Genomic DNA, 17,744 nt, shown 5'->3' on the forward strand with positions numbered 1-17,744 from the left:
TTTATTACTCCCATAGAAGTGTGAGAATACACTCCAGGCTAAAAACACTAACTTATTCAGAAGAAAAGAACAATGAATTGGATGATTCCACTGAGTGCCAAGTTTTGTCAGCTGTCCTTCATCTCATGAGTACTCCCAAAAATGATTTGACAAAGACTTATTTTAAGTGCAGAATGTGACACACAATGCATTGTGTCAAACTTAGATGGTGCAAGTAGGCAAATGATGGTATTAACTGTGTATGCTAGTTTATAACAAAATGTACTTAAAATCAAAACTATGATCAATGTTTTGTGCTCATCGTAGGAGGAAGAAGAGCAACAAGAGAGTATGCAACTGTAAAAGATTGGGTGTTGCTTATTTTATCTTTATGCTTGGAGAAGAATTAAATCTTGGATAAGTAATTATATTCACTTTACAAGAGCAGATCAAAGAGTTCTGATCTTAAAAAAGAGCTCTTTACTGCTTCTTTCACATGACCTCATCATGGTCAGTAAGCAATGCTAACGAGAAAGTTGGAATGGTTATAACTTGACTGATGAACACACTTGGTTCATGGAAGAGATCCAACACCTAGAATTGTCTCAAAAAGCTTTTGATGGTCTGTTAGCTTTTGCGTGAACTTTTCAGAAAGAAGAATTTCAATTTTTCTTCTTTTTTCAGTTCCCTCTGCAATGATCCTGAAACTGAGCGCTACCCCACCACCAAGCTCTCTTGCAAGAACAACAAACATTAGGATTATTCACCATACACTGTATTTATTACACCACAGAAGGGTCAGTCTGATCTCTTTCAATCTGAATTCCTCAAGTCTGAATTGGAAGCATCACAGAAATCAGCGCTCTGTATACAAGTGGCACAAAGGCTCTGAGTTATAACCATTTCTGTGCATTGAATCCACAGGAGAGACAGCAACATAGTCAAGAAGAAAGTGTGGTTCCATGTTATCTAGCAGAATCGGATGTGGTATGTACAGAATACACAGGTAATAAGACTGAAATCGTTGTCAGTGGTTATTCAAAACTCTCCACCAGCAGTTGTGTTAGCCATTGTATCTTCAAAATAATTTCCTGACCTTGTTTTCCTAACTTTAGAGGAGTCGAGTGCAAATATTTAGTAGAGATTTGAAGAACAGCAGTAATACAAATAGTAAAATTTGCTAAAACTGTATTACACTTCAAGTAGCTGGTAATACACTGTATCTGAAACACCTGGAACTGTAGTTATATACCAATATTCTAAAATACTAAATATTGTATAACTTCACATATAACTCTAGATAGTTTATTGTTGAAGTATAAGGCAGTACACAAATCAGAAATAGGAACATGCAAATAAATGGTAAAAAGGCAAATATCTTTTACAGTAGCATTCTTAAAGGATGCATCAAGCCCAGAGAATGGAAAGTTGAGCAAGCAATATTGCAGTTTAGGATATAGCTTTTAGCTGTGTGTGTGAAGAAGGAAAGGCTATATTGCAAGAAACGTTACATGAAAAAAAGGAATAGAGCAATAAGCACCAAATGAATGTAAGAATTCAGAAAAGTGGATCAAATTAAAGATGATTTCCGGCTATGGGAGTAAGTGACAGGCACAATGGCCATGTTATCCATGGTGATCCACAAAGGTGGCAATGAGAAATAGATTAAGAGCTCTGTTTTACCAATTTTAAACCTAAGCTGACGGGAAGACAGCCTGAGGAAATGTCAGAGATGAGCAGATTTTTTTTTTAAGCTTGCTTTGAAACTCTACTCCATTAAAATAAATATATAAAAATGACCAACTGCAAGGTTACCTGAAATTTCAAATTTAACTCAAAATACTTTAAAATATTCTTACTCTATAGCCATCATCATGTGTCAGCTCTCTTAATACATTTATGTTAACTGAATACAAAAGAAACGTGAAATAAATATAACCAGGAGGGATGATCAAATCTAATTTTGATACATTAGTGTCATATGCTGTACATGTTACAATAGCAGCCAGACTTAATACTAAGCTGCAGGCTATACTGAAATTTCCAAATGGCAGATTGTTCTAAGTGATACCAAGTATAATTGAAGTAATAAACGATAGTAAAAGCAAAGCACACTGTCAGGAAGAATTTAAGTATTTACTTTTTAAAATTAAATGAGTTAGGTTTGGAAAGGCAAGACAAGTGAAATAATGCAGGGCTCAATTTACAAAAAATTCCTTTTATTTATCTGTTGCATTAACCCTTGAACTCTTGCCAAAATTACTGTAATTTCTAATATTCACTTACCTAACGGAGGGAGAAAAAAGGCTATTATATTTCCTTCTGATACAGCAACATCCCCAAATTTGCTGCTTCTTCAAAAATTCAAGTGTTCATTATGAAAAGAACAGAAGAAGCAGAAACATCTGAAGTACTGGCATAATGAAGCTAGTTCTGCCCACTGAATGTAGGAAGCACTTCTTTATAGTATATATAGCCTCTGGTTTAATTTTTCACAAAACTTTCAGAACTACGGTATTGTGGTTTTTGTTGCTGTGTTTTTAGTTTTTTTCAAATGGCATGTGTACTTACTTGTAACTCAAAAAATATTGTACTAATAATTTACATCTATAAACACTCAACTCCCTGATACATCTTGATGCAGAATGAAAAACTAGCTACAAATGCTGAGAGTTATAATTCTTTTAGGACAACATCAAAGACAAACTAGAATCATGTAATAGAGCCAAGGCCCAATATGAATTAGTACCCCAATTTTTAATAACATTACTATTGCTTATTTATGCATCTTGTGCATAATTTCACCTACAATGCCTCCACTCCTCCATCTGACTAAGGAAGGAGGAGCCAAACAGTGATAAGGTAGAGGCAGAAATATGAGCTTTTTCACTCCATAAACTGAGTCTTCACAGCTTCATTAAACTGACATTTTCTTTGTAAGCTTGTCCTTGTAAGGCTGTTCAATTTAAATGCTTTTTAATCTAACTCTTAATTCAAAAAGAAACAAATTGGGTTATTTTATTGGTATTAAATCTTTAATTCAGTATTTTTAAATTTAGTGCATGCTTTAGATATGCATTTCAATGTTAAGTTCCTTTATATATTCACATTTTCATTTGTGCTTCCCAAATTCATGCCATTTCTTGTTCTCGTTCATGTCTTCAGTAACGAATGCTTCAGAGGTACTCAAGACATTTAAAAGTTTTATTTACTACTCTGTAAGATGGATGGAAAATAAGTTTAACATTGGGTTGGCCTCTGAAACAGCAGAATCTTGATTTTGTAGTAGCTGGACAGGCAGGAAGAAGTTTTGTTTTAATTTAATTTGATCTCCATTTATAAAATGGACCTATCATGCACCTCTAGGCACATTTACAGTATAAAAACAGCAGCAGTTCTAAGCCAAGTACTGGAAGTTTGCTTGTTTTTCTCTTTGAATGAAATAGATAAAGTACGTGAAAGACTTGCAGAGAAACTCAAAACTCAAGTTTCTTTTGAGGTCACGAACAGTACTGTGCTCAGCACAATTACAAAATGAAGTCCATTCTACTGAGTGTGACCTTGCAGAGGACATAAAATATATTTTTTTCTGACCCATCCACAGTGTAAGCAGCACAAGTAGTTCCAGAACCACTAAAAGACTTAAGCACTAAGCTTGCTTCCCTACTCATGACTCCTGACCCAACTTGATGATTCTAACCAAGATTCGAATTAGATGATTTTCTCTAATTTGGGATAACATTTATTACATCTTCTTGATGTCTAATGCTTCTTTCCATACAGTCTTTACCTTACAAGAAGGACTCAGCACTAACAGTCTCTCTTACTCCTTTACTTAGGCTATTTTCACTGAACATACATGAAATTAATACTTTCCAACCTGTCTCTGTTAAATTTGATTGAGATGGATTGAAATGGAGATATTAGAGAAGGGAGGAGAGATGTAAAGACACGCTCACAAGCCTTCACTCATTGGGAAACTGTTTAAATAAACAGAGAACAAATGTAGAGGAGGAACAGGAAAGAAAGCCACAGAGAGTAAAGGAGCTTGGTAACAGCCCATCAGCAGTACACTACAAATACAATTCCAACCTTCTGATATATACTCCACTGACATATCCATACAGACCTCAAATATTCCTAATTACTAAAAAGAGAGACTGTGAAAGAGAATAGAAATGGGCCTGGGGCAAATTGGAGCTGTTAGAAAGTCCAGTTGACACCACTTTCACAAGTTAAATCACAGAAGGCCTGGACAAGCACTGAACCTTCTGTGGTAGAACAGCTATATGCAGATTCAGAGCGCTCCTGGAAACAGACATGAGATCTTTCCTGTGTGTTCTGCTGAAGCCTACAGCATTTGAAAATTATTTGAGAAAAATTAATTTTCATTGTGATCAATCTTTCTCCTTTCCAACACTTTGTAATCCTCTAATCCAAACATTACATGCAACGTTAGTAAACATAATTATAAGCTGTGTTGCACAAAATCAAATTTCTTTTAAAACATACAGAAGCCAGTTAACATAACAGCATACGTTGTAGCAATATATACTGCTTTAAATTAGAACAAAAGCAGCAACCTTATTTTAAAGTTAGTCATATTATCTATTAAACCACTCTTATAAATCACTAACAATCTATTACTCTGGCTATACTTAATGAAATAAAGAACAGGAAGGACCCAGCACTACAGGCACACAAAAAGAAATATCTTTAATTAAAAAACAAACAAACAAAAACCAACTGCCTAAAATGAAGCAGTGAGAAGTTAGAATCCGCAGTTAGTCTATAATAACAAGAACAACAATTATATTTTTTTCTTCAAGTTGAACACAAGGAACAAAAAGTCATTAATAACTGAAGTTTGCCAGAGGCATGGCTATTACTCTCTTTACTGACTGTCTGTTGTCTAATTTAATTGCAAGTATTAAACTCCACGCTGAGGTCAACCAGCTTCAGTTCCTTCAATATTACACTTCAACCTGTGCTCATTAACGTGTCTACTGAATGGATTAACACATCTGAAGATGTATGTATGTAGGACAGGGGACAATCTAATGATAGCCAATTGTTCATTTATAACAGGACGTGTTCGAGGAGGTAACTTATTCACACTAATATGGAATTTATTAAATTCTGAAGAAAAAATACCAATACAGAATATCATTATTTTCTTAGCATGGCAACAAGAGATTCTATCACTCTTGAACGTTTGTGTCTGTTCCAAAACAAAACACCACATATATGACAAGCATGGTCAAATTAATATTTTAAACTTTTTAAGGGGAAAATTAGTTTAACAGGCAGCGTGTGACCCTTCAATAAATAAAAAGTCATTTTTTGAAAGTACTCACTGTATATTTATCGATTGGCATTCAAAGACTCAAATATATAAAAAAAACAATTTTATGCACTCTCTTCATTAACACAAACACTTCCTTCATTTTTCACCAGTATTCATATGATCGCACCAGTATTTGCAATAATCTCAAAATTCACCATTTTGACAGATAGTTTACATGGCTTAATCTCCTTCTGTAAAATATCCACTATCAGCAAGTAAATGTATCATGTTTTATGATTTATTTCTTAAGACAAAACTACTGAATTTTCATTTAGAATGATCTTTGCTTCCCTAGTTTTATTACTGCATGGAAATCTTTTATTCAGAAACACGTACCTTTTTTGTTAGAGAGTCATCTGAATCAGAAGGCATTCTTGTTGACACATGGAACATTACTTCTACTGTTGAGGTAGCAAAATATGGAGTAGTCAATCCAGTACTTTTGTTTTTTTGCAGTCCTCCCATAAAACCACAATGGTTTGTGAGATTTACCTAAAAATAAAGTCCAGGAGACATTAGGGGGAAAAAAAAAAGATTGGGTGATAAATACAAACTTCATATACAACTTTTTTGTTTTAAATCCACTTTCAACTGAATTTTAAAAATTGATGGCTGCTTTTCATAGCCAGCCAGAAGCAGGAGTGATTCCTGTATTTCAGTGAGAAAGAGCTGTTTCTTAGGAAGTTAATCTTTTGCAGTCAGAAACAAAGGACACGAAAAGGGAAATCTTTTTAGCAATATCAGAATACTGACTGAAGAGCTGAAGTGCTGTAGAGATGATGGGGTATATGACAGCATTTCTGACTGCAGGAACAGATATGTTAAGAGAGTGGAGTGTTTGTGAACATACACATATCTGCAGTGGAAGGGAGTTAGAAGAGAACATGAGTAAAGATGCATTCTCATATTTTTAGGATTCACAAATTTGAACAAAACTAAAACTTCAGTGAACTTCATACCTTACAGGCCCACAGGGCAACCAAAATACCTCCCCATTAGTCCATGAAGTACAGAATTGCATATTAATGAATAATCCCTGCCTGCATGAACTTTTCTAAATTGGAAGAACTTAGAATTAAATATCTAGTACTGCTAACGAAATTAGAATTCTTCTCAGCATCCTATTAGAGAAACAGTACTTGTAAGTAATTTAAAGAGCCAAAGAACTGTAGGAATATATCTTTTTCTCTGTAAAAAAATTTAGAATTAAAAAATTGAATAAATACCTCCCAACCAAGGCCAGCTACAAAATCCTCATAGGCTTGACTTCCCCCAGTATTAGTAAGAATGGAGTGTTTATCTTCTTGTCCCTCAGCAACATAAAACACTGCAATCTTGTGGGTCTCTCGGCTGTAAAAAATGGAGTGGTCACCACATAACAGTGCCTTTGCTAATATGAAACCAAAATACGCAAACACTACACAGAAAGCATGGGTTTTTAAATTTCAAACAAGCCTGTGGAAGTAAAGTACAGCTATACAACTTTTTAATTCTATGCTACAACTCCACCCACAATTCCATGCCTTCAAATACAAACGGTGTCGGAAAACAGCTAAACTAAAACAGTAGACAATTACATATTGATGTTTTAAAACTATCCCATGTTATACATATCCAGGTGTTAGTAAATTCAAGTTATTTTGAAACTTGTTCTATTTCATGATATTTGACTGTAGATATTTGTAGATTTTCACTCTACAAGTAACATTAACATAACTTCAGTGTAACAATAGCTACAACATACTGCAATATATAAAAAAAGTTTAAAAAATTATTTTTAACTTCAGCTCAATTCTCCCATCTAACGCAAATTACAGCCATTTAAATACAAGCACGTGAAACAAATAAGGTAGGGTAGCGATTAGAAGAATTTACCACTGTCTTGAGTCCAAATTTCTGAGCTCTCGAAGTAACTTCTCATTTTTCTTCAGGAGATGAAAGCTCCTTCTAAACAGAAAAATTTGTAACTTTATTACTTGTTCAGTTATGAAACGTCAGAACAGTAAACAAACTGAACAAGAACATTGCCAAGTCCAAATAAAAACAGCCAACAAATGCTTCTGCCTTTTCAACTATCCTTTCTTACATAAAATGATTAAGGTACCTTAAAAAAAAAATCTAAGCCATTTTTAACTCCAGGAAATCTTCTATATCCATTATAATCTTGAAAGCAAACTTTCTTTCTTTATGTCTTCTTCATTCAACCTACTGGATACAGCAGCAATCAATCTGCTCCTGCAGAAGAATGGGCAGAATGTCTTTTGACACCTATGCAATCTGCACATTTTACTAGCCCAAAACATTTGCGCTTAGTGACAAAAGACACTCCTGCAATCCACTGTTTTAGGGAGTTGGTGTGTTAAATACTGAGCTTTTGCTCTTCTGAATTACAGAAGAGAACAGAATATAGCTCAGAAGCCACCCAGCCAGCTGTAACAATGTAAGGAAAAAACAAAACAATGTTACAGTGAGGAAGGCACTTCTAAAAATAAAAAAAGCACTTTAAATATTCCCTATAAAACACAGTGGAATGAATTTAAGAGCAGTGGTGTTCAAAAACAGCCTGCCTTGAGGAGTTAAAGGTCATAATACCAAAATTTTTGAAGTAAAAAAAAATTTGATTCCAGTAGTAACTCAGTGAACTAAGTTACAGAATATCCATTTTCCTTCCAAGTGAGAGAATATTTCAGTGTCTGCAATACAGAATCTGACAGATATGGCAAAAGAAGGTTTCAGACTCTTAAATTCTAGGATGCTAATATTTTACATATCTACATCTATGTGCACATATATCCAAATACAGCTAAACACAAATCATAATGATAACATAAGCAGAGACATTTAAGTTCATAACCAAAAGTGGCTTGTCTCCTGTTCTAAACAATACCTCAACATTGCCAATGTGAAAATAAATAGCAGAAGACACTTTTCTAGTTAGCTAACAAGGAAGCTGCATGCAAGCATGCTTTTAGCAGGCAAAGCAGCAGGACACCATCCAGCAACACAATAGCTGAGAATGTGACACTTTGAAAGACTCATTCTGGCACAGAAATGGAACAATTTTTACAAGAACATACACAGGAAGCAAAGAAAGTAAAAATATGCCATGTCTATCCATGGTAGTACATCTTAGCTGATGAAAGGATTATTAGAAAAGATACAACTCCTTCAAATCTCCCTCCAACACTAAGAATTAAAGTAGCAATAAAGGCAATAGGCTTCTCCTTTACGTCTCCCTAAATGACAGGCTGAAATACACAAGAAAACTGCCACTTTCCTTTAGCTGCAAGTTGCAAAATCCCTCTGCTTTTGTTGTCTGGCCAAGAATATTTTTGGCTGAACCTACTCTATGAACAACTATTATTACACAGTATGAGCAGCGCAATTCTTTCAAAAAGAGTTCATAAAAACGCGGTTTCATCTTTTCTTTTTACCTTTTATCCCAAGAATTCATTCCCAGTATACTGAGAAGCAGTCTGCAGTAGTAAAATGCTGACTGGGGCTTTTGCGATGTTGGCTCATCCTGCTCCATAGCCCTCATATTTAAATCATTGAAATGTTTTTCAACAAACTCTCTTTCTTCTGTGTGCTGTTTCAGAATTGCATTGATGACGTCATTCTCCTGCTTCTCTGAGATGCAGACTGGTTGGGGAGCAGGAATGTTGAGTGAGACTCCAGTTCTCTGTAAGCATTCAGGGCTTGTAACACCTAAATACTGCAGGAGCTCATCAAGGGCATCTTCTTCATCCCTAATTGTATCCCATGTTGGTACAGTGTCTCTGAATTTCTTTTTTACTTGGAGTGTAATTCCATCCCTTGCAGATATATCTTCCACATGCTCAAAAGAAGAAAGAGGATCTTCAGTTTTTTCTTGTTGAGATAATGAAAGGGCAAAAGATGTTTGTTGTGAAGATGCACATAAGGATGACGGTCCATACAAAATGGCTGAGTCCCATGAGTATTTGCCAGACAGATCTCGCACTATAATTCTGACATTTGAATTAGCAGATGCAAGTCCAGCAGACAGTCCTCCCCCAGGCATGTCATCTTCTGCTTGGATTTGTATGCAAGACACCAAGGAAGTATTGTTTAACACAAAGAATTGAAGGTTTGGATTCTCAAAAAGTTCCGGAGAAAGTTCAGGACTTTCACTGTATGGATTGTCATTATTTTCACACACTTGACTAGTTAGCATAGCAGGTCCTCCACTCATAGGATAGTGGCCTAAGTGGTTGACTAGATGTGTGATCACAGTACGAGCAGCAACAGAAATTAATCCTTGTTGCATGTGAGTTTTCACTGTGAGAGAAAGAACATAGGTTTTCAAGTTAAGAGTTAAGGAAACAACACTGAGATTTGTTTTTTTGACCTCTTACTTCTTGGGAGTTTAAAAGAAAGCATAAGCAATGCAAATAGCATGGTAATATTAGGAAAATATGTTTTTTGATAAACATTGATTTGATATATAACTAGCATGAAAAGTCTTAACACAATTAAAGAAGCATCTTAATTATTTTACAGCCTGCCATACTTCCTTATCATATGTTGGTAATCAGCATGGTCCTAAAATAAACAGTAGCATTCTTTAGTCTAGTGAAAATAAATCTTAAATTACTAATGAAGTAGAGATCATATTTATGTTGTAAGAAAATAATTTCAAATTGCAATTTATTTATTTATTTATTTTAATGATTTCTACACACCATTAACCCTATACAAAGCAAAGGAACATAGATGGACAAAATCTCTAACTCATCTTAATTTCTCTGGGGAGCATATAGGTGCAGATTAGGTTGACAATAACACTAGATAATTTTAAAGTACCACAGCAAAGGCTACCTTTACTGAACATAATAACATTAGCAATGTTTAAAGAAAAAAAAAAAAAGATACAACTCACACCCTAATTGAATTTTTAAAAGTTTCTCTCCAAGTTTTTCCAGTTGGAAAGAGAAGTTAAAAGTGCCCATCTTATATTTATCCTGTGAAATTTACTGGTATATCTCTAAGGCTTTGCCACTTACATTATCTCTTGGATACCTTCCACTTGTATACAACACTATTTAAATTTTTGTAATGCATCATGATTGCCATGACAGTTAGTTTCTGAAGTACTGGATGTATTTAGTATCTGCAGAAGTAAACAAGTTCCCTTTTATATTTCTCCCAAGGTTTGGGTAAAGCACGTAAGGAACACTTGGATTCCTGGCTCTTCCATACCTTTTAGGGAGCACCAGATTTGAACTGCAAAAAGCGAAACATCTCTGCCTGTTAATAACTGGTAAAATCAACTTAATTTATACTCTGTTCCAAAACTCAAAAAACTCAAATATTTTGATGAGTTAAGGTCTTGGAAACTGATAAAAACAAATTTGATAATATGTGTGGATTTTTTTTTTTTTTTTTTTTTTTTTTTAGATTATCCACAGCCTTCTTGTGGTTTAAAAATTAATAAACAAAAATATTCAGTGAAGCTGAATTAAATGCTCAGATACTGATAGCATACAAGGAAATTAAGTTATAGTGCCATCTGCTGAAACATAAGAAGGAATTGTAAGCAAATGTATACAAGACAAAGAGAAATTAAGTTAGATGCTTGGAGAATAATTTACTAACGCAGTACTAGCCAGCACCTGGAGATGAAGATGCAGGCTCATCTTAGTCAGCAGATTTATGCCAAATGTTTACAGCTCGGTAATGTACAGATATGTAAGAAAATACATTTCTCAGGTTCCTAGGAGCAGATGCGAGCTTCCCATCTAGGTGAAGTCTCACACTGAGTAGGTTAATTGCATTCAGTGTATTCAGAGGTAATGAAACAACCAAAGAAATGAGGGATTCCATAGTTTGTAAGATATCACTATTACTGCTTTCTGGCAAATCCTAAAAATCTCAAACCATATAATGATTGCTTTGTGTCCGTATTACTAAAGATACTCCCTTATGAGCTTCACGACATACAGAAAGGAAAGGTGATATAATGATACAAAGAACGATACTACCACAGTGATTCTGTAAAAATTTTACTCTTGAATTTAAATCAAAGAAAAAAGGAATATAAATCTACAAAAGCCTCTTCTAAAAATCAGTACGGTACTTCTCACTTCTCAGTTTCGAATCAAATTTGTAACAGAAAGGACACATTTTAGCATTTTGATCATCGAAGCACACCTCCTCAAACAGGAACAACTGGACATTCTACTAGGATTCTTAAAATGCATATCCAAACCACATACTGTGTTTCTGCAGGGCATATCAAAATATGCAATAATGCAACCATCAGAACTTTACCACAAATTCTACAAACTAAATCGCACCATTACACATTACTGGCTTCTTTGCCAATATGTATTACTGACTGAACACATCTCTGCTCTCTTCACAATGGTACAGTCTCTCACTTGGGCAATGCAATTTGTATGTGTACATGATCACTTGGTAATTTGCTAGAAGCATGTTATATTGGCTATTTTTCTCAGTTCCTGAAATTACCTCTTTTGTGAGAAGAATGAAGGTCTATCACCACTAATTTGTATCAGTGCCAGGAATGGATGATTCCTGAATTTCCTTAGGATGTGTTGTTAACTCTTTACTTCAACTTTGGCCGAACAGCTTCTAAACAACTGCAGTTACATAGTAGAAGGAAAAAGTAATGACTGAAGGCAAGTTTAACTCTGTTTATCCTTTCAGCTACCTAAAAGAATGATGCACCTGTACATAGTGATTCATCTCAGTAATAAACACAAATTGGAGAAATGAGACTCCAGAAATGAGAAATCATTCTCTGGAAATTTCCCTTTTTCTCCATTACTTTTACAAGGAGCCTTAGAGAATTCAACATAGCTTAGATACCTAAATTTTACACTAGATTATGAAAATCTTTACCTGTTCTATTTTTAAGCTACGGACATAGGAAGAACCTCTGTTTAGAATAAATTTCACAAAACACAAATTGTGCTGATCTGGATGTACCATGCATAAACTATTTTTTTAAAAGGTGTTTTTTTCTTTTTTGTCTTGTTCCAGTAAAAAAGGCAATCAGCATCAAAGCTTTAAAAGTAAAGCAGAAGTACATAATTTTCCTAATTTTTAAAGAAAAGACTATAAATTTATATTGGATGGAGAAGATCATTTACTTAGAAATTGAAACATACTAGGAAAAATATTCGGTATAAACAAAACTGTTAAAAAAGTGTCTGAAGAAATGAGAGAAATGGGAAAAAATACACAAAGTCAATAACTGATATCACTGAAACTATGTGATGGAACTACTGTCTTTCCAATCTCATTTATCCCTAACAGATTTGTGATCTATAAATAACAGGACTAGAAGTGTTTCTGCCCAAAATTGCAAAAAATTCCTTTAAAATATTATTTCCTTCCAACTAGAATTCATTGGTCTGATTTTGCTATTAATCAATATTGGAAGATAGGTAGCAGATGTTCACATATTTTCATGTAACCACCTTTCTCACTTATGTTAGTATCACAAAAAACCCTCAATTTTACCTCTCATAAATGTTTTCTTCATTTAATATAAACAATTAAAAATATAGTTGTCTTCTCTCCTGCTGTTGCCTATTTCCAGAGAATTTAATAAATCTTTGTCCTGTTATTTATTGGCAGCTTGTTCTAACCTCCAAATAGATCTTGTCCCCACAGTACAGCTGTATCATAGATACACAAACACAAGTCCCACATACTTGTCTCATCCTGCATCATAGTGCGGGTAAGAGTCCATAAAACGAACTGACACATAACTGTAACACGACTGATCTTGAACAGTGGGAGGCAGAAGTGGGTATGTCAGTCATTTCTTCAACTGATAAAAACCATCCTGTCTTTAAAATAATGCTTTTTCAGTGCTTTCATTTTTGCTTGTGATCTTAAGGAAAGTGTCTAGCAATCCCCATCCTGTCTTTGATTTCCCTAAAACTGTTGTTTTACCTGTTTCCATAATCTTCAAAAAAATACGATAGTACTTGTACTCTACTAAGTAAGAAATTGACCCACTGGCACACTACTCCGCTGCTAGTTTGCGCTACCTGACTCCCCTTGTTCTTGAATGAGTCCCAGACTGGTCACTACACACTAACTTTACACCCCTCAATGCCAGATAGAACAGATGTTTTGTGATGGTTTAGAAAACGCCAGTGTAGGCTAGAAGTGCCATGGTTGCAAGACCAGGGTTGCATTATAGCACTGTCATCTGCCAACTAAATTTCACAAACTGACTTAAAATTCCAGAGCTCTGAAACTTTAAAAACATGTGGGCTTCTTTAACTCATCTGGACAGAGAAAAGCAACACCTGAAATTACTTTTATTTAGAAATTTAACAAGAAATCATAAAAGAACAGATCACATACAGAAATGTGAAATGAAGATATCGATGCTAAGGCTTTGTGCAACTGCATTCATTTAAAGAGAAATCTATTCAGGGTTGTCTTTTCAGATTGTCAGATTAAACAAGCCATACAGCATTTGCTGCAAACCCATAATTACAGATTATTACAGAATACAAAAGATGCCAGGCATAAAAAGCTACTACAATTCTCCACACTGTAATAGAACATGCGGTGGAAGTTAATTTTGGCAAATGCTTTAAATATTAGCTTTACATAATATGTATAGGTGAGACTGTAATTAGGACAGAATGAATCTTTCGAAGCCTCTTTCATTCTGACCCAGCAGATGATTACTTTTTACTAATAAGAACCACAGCCATTTGACAAAAAGCCAACTATAGTACCTTGCTTCATTCTTCAGTAAATTTAATAATTACAGCTCCTCCTGCCAATAGTTCTCAAATCAGACTTGTTCAATCCAATACTGAGCTTATTAGGGGACAGCTCTATGTTTAGAATTCTTTGGCCAAAAAAGTACTTGAGGATGATGAAGCATGCCTTAGACAAGGGCACAATGATTAGCCATTTTCTCTACATAAAAAACAGCACGTAGTCACTACAGACCACAAAATCACCTGCTGTTAGCACACAGCTGCTACAAAGAGCTTCTGCATTTATCTGGTTCTTAATACCTTTAAGGAAGCCTAAATGGAACAACTTAATATGGTTGGAGAATAGCACTACACAGAGTTTCTGGTGCCTGTATTAATCTCATCTTTTCCAATTTTCTTCCTGATGTAGCCATTTCATATCTACTAGATATGCTGTATAATACTGCTCTTCTGTATCTTAGTTTCTTGATTTATTTTTGTTTTTGAGATCTGAAGAAAAAGTTAATTCCCAGGTCTCTTAAGGTTCCAAACAAATCAGAGAAAATTTATCTTCTAAAAGCATAAAGAGATCAACAACAAAGTATAATAAGTAAAAAAAAAAGATCAGCAGCAAACTTAAAATATTGCAAGCTTAGAAAAGAAAAAAGTCCAAAATTCTCTCAGAAAAAGGAATAAAATTGAAAAAAAAAAAAAAAAGTTACTGAAAGTAACTGCTGAAAAATAATGCTTGTTCATGTTCCAGTACTCAAATTTTTTTGTTGATACAGAGCACAGAAGAATCCATATCAAATTGATCTTCACATTCTTCAGAAGATACTTACTGCAGTTAATCAAATAGCAATTGTTCAAAATTATGTTGCTACGTAGTGTCAAGGTATGACTTAAAACTCATGCTTTAAACAAACACTTTAGTAGTGGAAAACAAGGTTAAAACTTTCTTGAAAGAAAATATACTTAAGCAGTTTGACAAACCTTCGGTGACTGGTTGAAGTTTAGAAGAACGCTCCGAGTCTGGAGAATGCAGTGGTTCTGGCTCCTTCAAGCTTTCTAAATGCATAAAAGGATCATAATCCACACATGCCAAATCAGAAAGACTTAGGGGAAAATATTTGGGGTTACTAAAACACTGAGATCCATAGACACATCCATGTAGAACCTAGAACAAAAACAGGATTTCATTACATTAATTACTGAAATTTCTATTTGGTGGCTTTATAAGAATTAGATTTAGTTTTATTTACACTGAAATTAATTTGTTAGAAGTAGATAGGCAGGACAAAATCCTGGAAATTTTAGATGCTTGATATTTACAGAAACAAACCCATATCTGTAAAGATAACTTTGCTATGCTTATTGATAAGAAAATTGTTTGGTATGTAAAAGCTACATCTTCGTATGCCTTAAATGCATGGCTGGTCTTCTGCAACACAAGTGTATGCTACTGGTATGGCATATATATTCTAATATAGTTAATCACAAAGTGGTAAGACAATATCAAGAATTCCAAATATACCAATGATCACACAGAGTTAATAACAAAATGTACAAGATTTAAGACAGCACTCCAAATTTCAGTGGTAAAATGAGGTTAGTTTACAGAAAAGTTCTGTCTTTGTTTTCATGAAAGCCGATGCTTCCTTCATGTCTAGAAATTCTGATTTAGCAAGTAAAGAAACACGTACCTTATAAATACAATTGAGAACAGATCTCTCAGTCTTATCATTTTCTGCTCCTGTAGCGTGAAGAGGCTGCAGCAAGGTCTTTAATGGCAAGGCCATTATCCAATCCAATAAGCACAGAAGTAAGGAAACTACCAACTATAACAAACACTTTCCATTACAAATCAATTAAAACAGCACTTGTGACCTCACAGTTATCCCTGTACTTTATTTCTGTTTCGCTTTCTTTTCTCAATTTAGAGAACCTGGCAAACTTACACAGAAATTACAGGTCACATTTGTTTAAAAACCACAGTATGTTCAAATACTATATGAGTAAAATTTTTAGGTTTATTTTAATAATTAAACATTTTAAAAAAGATTATCCATACAACACTTTCTCACTATGACAAATCACTAAGTGGCTACAGTGCTTATGAGGATACCCTGATTCTTCAGAATTGGTCTGCAGGATGCTGTTTACAAAATGACAGATTGGACACATACAAGTTAATGCAGACATACTATTCTGAATGTAAATCCACTTTAAAGTGAGTCAAGGATTACACAAAAGTGGACAAATTCACATACATTTACCGTTTTACAAATGATAGAGAATTTCTTTTACAACTTGTCAATGTTGCTACACAGAATGAGGTATCGTCTGACAGTAATACAACTGCTTTCTGTATTGTACTCTACTCAGTCAGCAAAACAACCAACTCCCTCTAGGGGATATTTTAAAAGACTAGAACAGAGATAGATTAAGACACACGCCAAATTATTAATAACTTACTACAAATATTTGCCTTAAACTTTTAAAATTTAGCTATGAAAGAGGAAAAAACTCAGATAAACAGATGCGGGATTCTCTAAAATATTTTCCAAATGTACATCTTTCAAAGAAAATCCACCTAAGCAATTCACTAACAAAAGATGCATAAACATCTTAATCGCTTCATGTAATACACTGCAACTTTGCCTCGCAAAGACACCATAAAATAAACTGAACAATGAATGTCTCCAATTATTTTTACATTAAACCAATTAGGACTAAGTTTGTCAAAATATTTCAACATATTTTTGGTGCATTTTTGATGCAGTATTTGGCATAAAACGGTCAGCATTCATTCATTCATGGGGAATGTTTTCGTATATGGGAATCATCCCCAAGTTGAAAGTTGGTTAACATTATATGCTTCAATATTCTACAACAGATACTGACTTCTCAAGCAAAGAGGAGAGATGAAATGGAGATCTGCTGGCCAAAATGATCAACACATGAATTGCAGTTCAAAATTTAAATGACCGTTGTGTCCCACAGCTCTTGCTCCCCTAGTCCAAGAACAAAGCCAAATACAAAGACTGGTCTGAAAATAGTGGTGATAGCAGGTTACCTCTGCTGGTGCAAATTTTTATGAGCACAGCATGGAGGCTCTTGTTCTTCACTGAAAATGCAAAGCTAATGGAGGTGACTATATTAAAAATATTATTTTGTAGTTGAGAATTTGCTTTATTAAACAGCATCATTACAATCCTTTTATCTGTTGGAAATAAATAGGACAGATTACTTTTGGAGCAACCTACATAATTCAGAGAAGACAAAACTTTCTGGAGGCAGAAAGCACGACTGAGAGTATAAGATGGTTGAAGAAAGAGTCCATCATAAACAGGGGACTCAGATCCACTGAAAATATGAAAAGACAGCAATTGTTTTGGAGGATGTCAACAATTAAATTCATCTGAATATTACAGACTGTCTCGTTGAAAAATTTACTTGAAATAATAAAAATTCACAACCTTTTGAGTATTTTGAAATGTACTCCTAAGAAGTTGAAAATATATTTTCAGTATAAGCCAAGTCTGAAAAGTCTACCTTGCTTAACTTAAGGATAGAAGAAGGAGACATTCTAATGACTGAAAGCAATCTATTTCGATTAATTTTAAATTATATTTTTCAGCAAACAAAATCAGAAAGTCATTTGCAAAGAGAATACTGTTGTAAGTCTGGGAAGACAATAC

The 17,744-nt window shown here is 34.3% G+C and overlaps 1 protein-coding gene across 7 annotated transcripts in view; it reads right to left on the reverse strand.

The window, feature by feature from the left end:
- The window catches only part of RALGAPA1 (Ral GTPase activating protein catalytic subunit alpha 1), a 113,267-nt gene that overhangs the window by 32,792 nt on the left and 62,731 nt on the right, over positions 1–17,744 (reverse strand). For all 7 annotated transcript variants that reach the window (XR_006168152.1, XM_042814610.1, XM_042814612.1 and 4 more), the window contains 6 exons: positions 15,747–15,881; positions 15,037–15,220; positions 8,761–9,625; positions 7,202–7,273; positions 6,553–6,676; positions 5,663–5,818 (listed from right to left, as the gene is read on the reverse strand). Coding sequence is in view for 6 of the 7 variants with exons in the window: in XM_042814610.1 (XP_042670544.1) it covers positions 5,663–5,818; positions 6,553–6,676; positions 7,202–7,273; positions 8,761–9,625; positions 15,037–15,220; positions 15,747–15,881 (1,536 nt within the window). In the remaining variant the exon portion in view is untranslated. The remainder of the gene's footprint in view (positions 1–5,662; positions 5,819–6,552; positions 6,677–7,201; positions 7,274–8,760; positions 9,626–15,036; positions 15,221–15,746; positions 15,882–17,744) is intronic.

Source organism: Centrocercus urophasianus, unplaced genomic scaffold (assembly GCF_019232065.1).
Source record: "Centrocercus urophasianus isolate 14NV4802_14NV808 unplaced genomic scaffold, USGS_Curo_1.0 seq_14, whole genome shotgun sequence".
NCBI classification, from domain to species: Eukaryota; Metazoa; Chordata; class Aves; order Galliformes; family Phasianidae; genus Centrocercus; species Centrocercus urophasianus.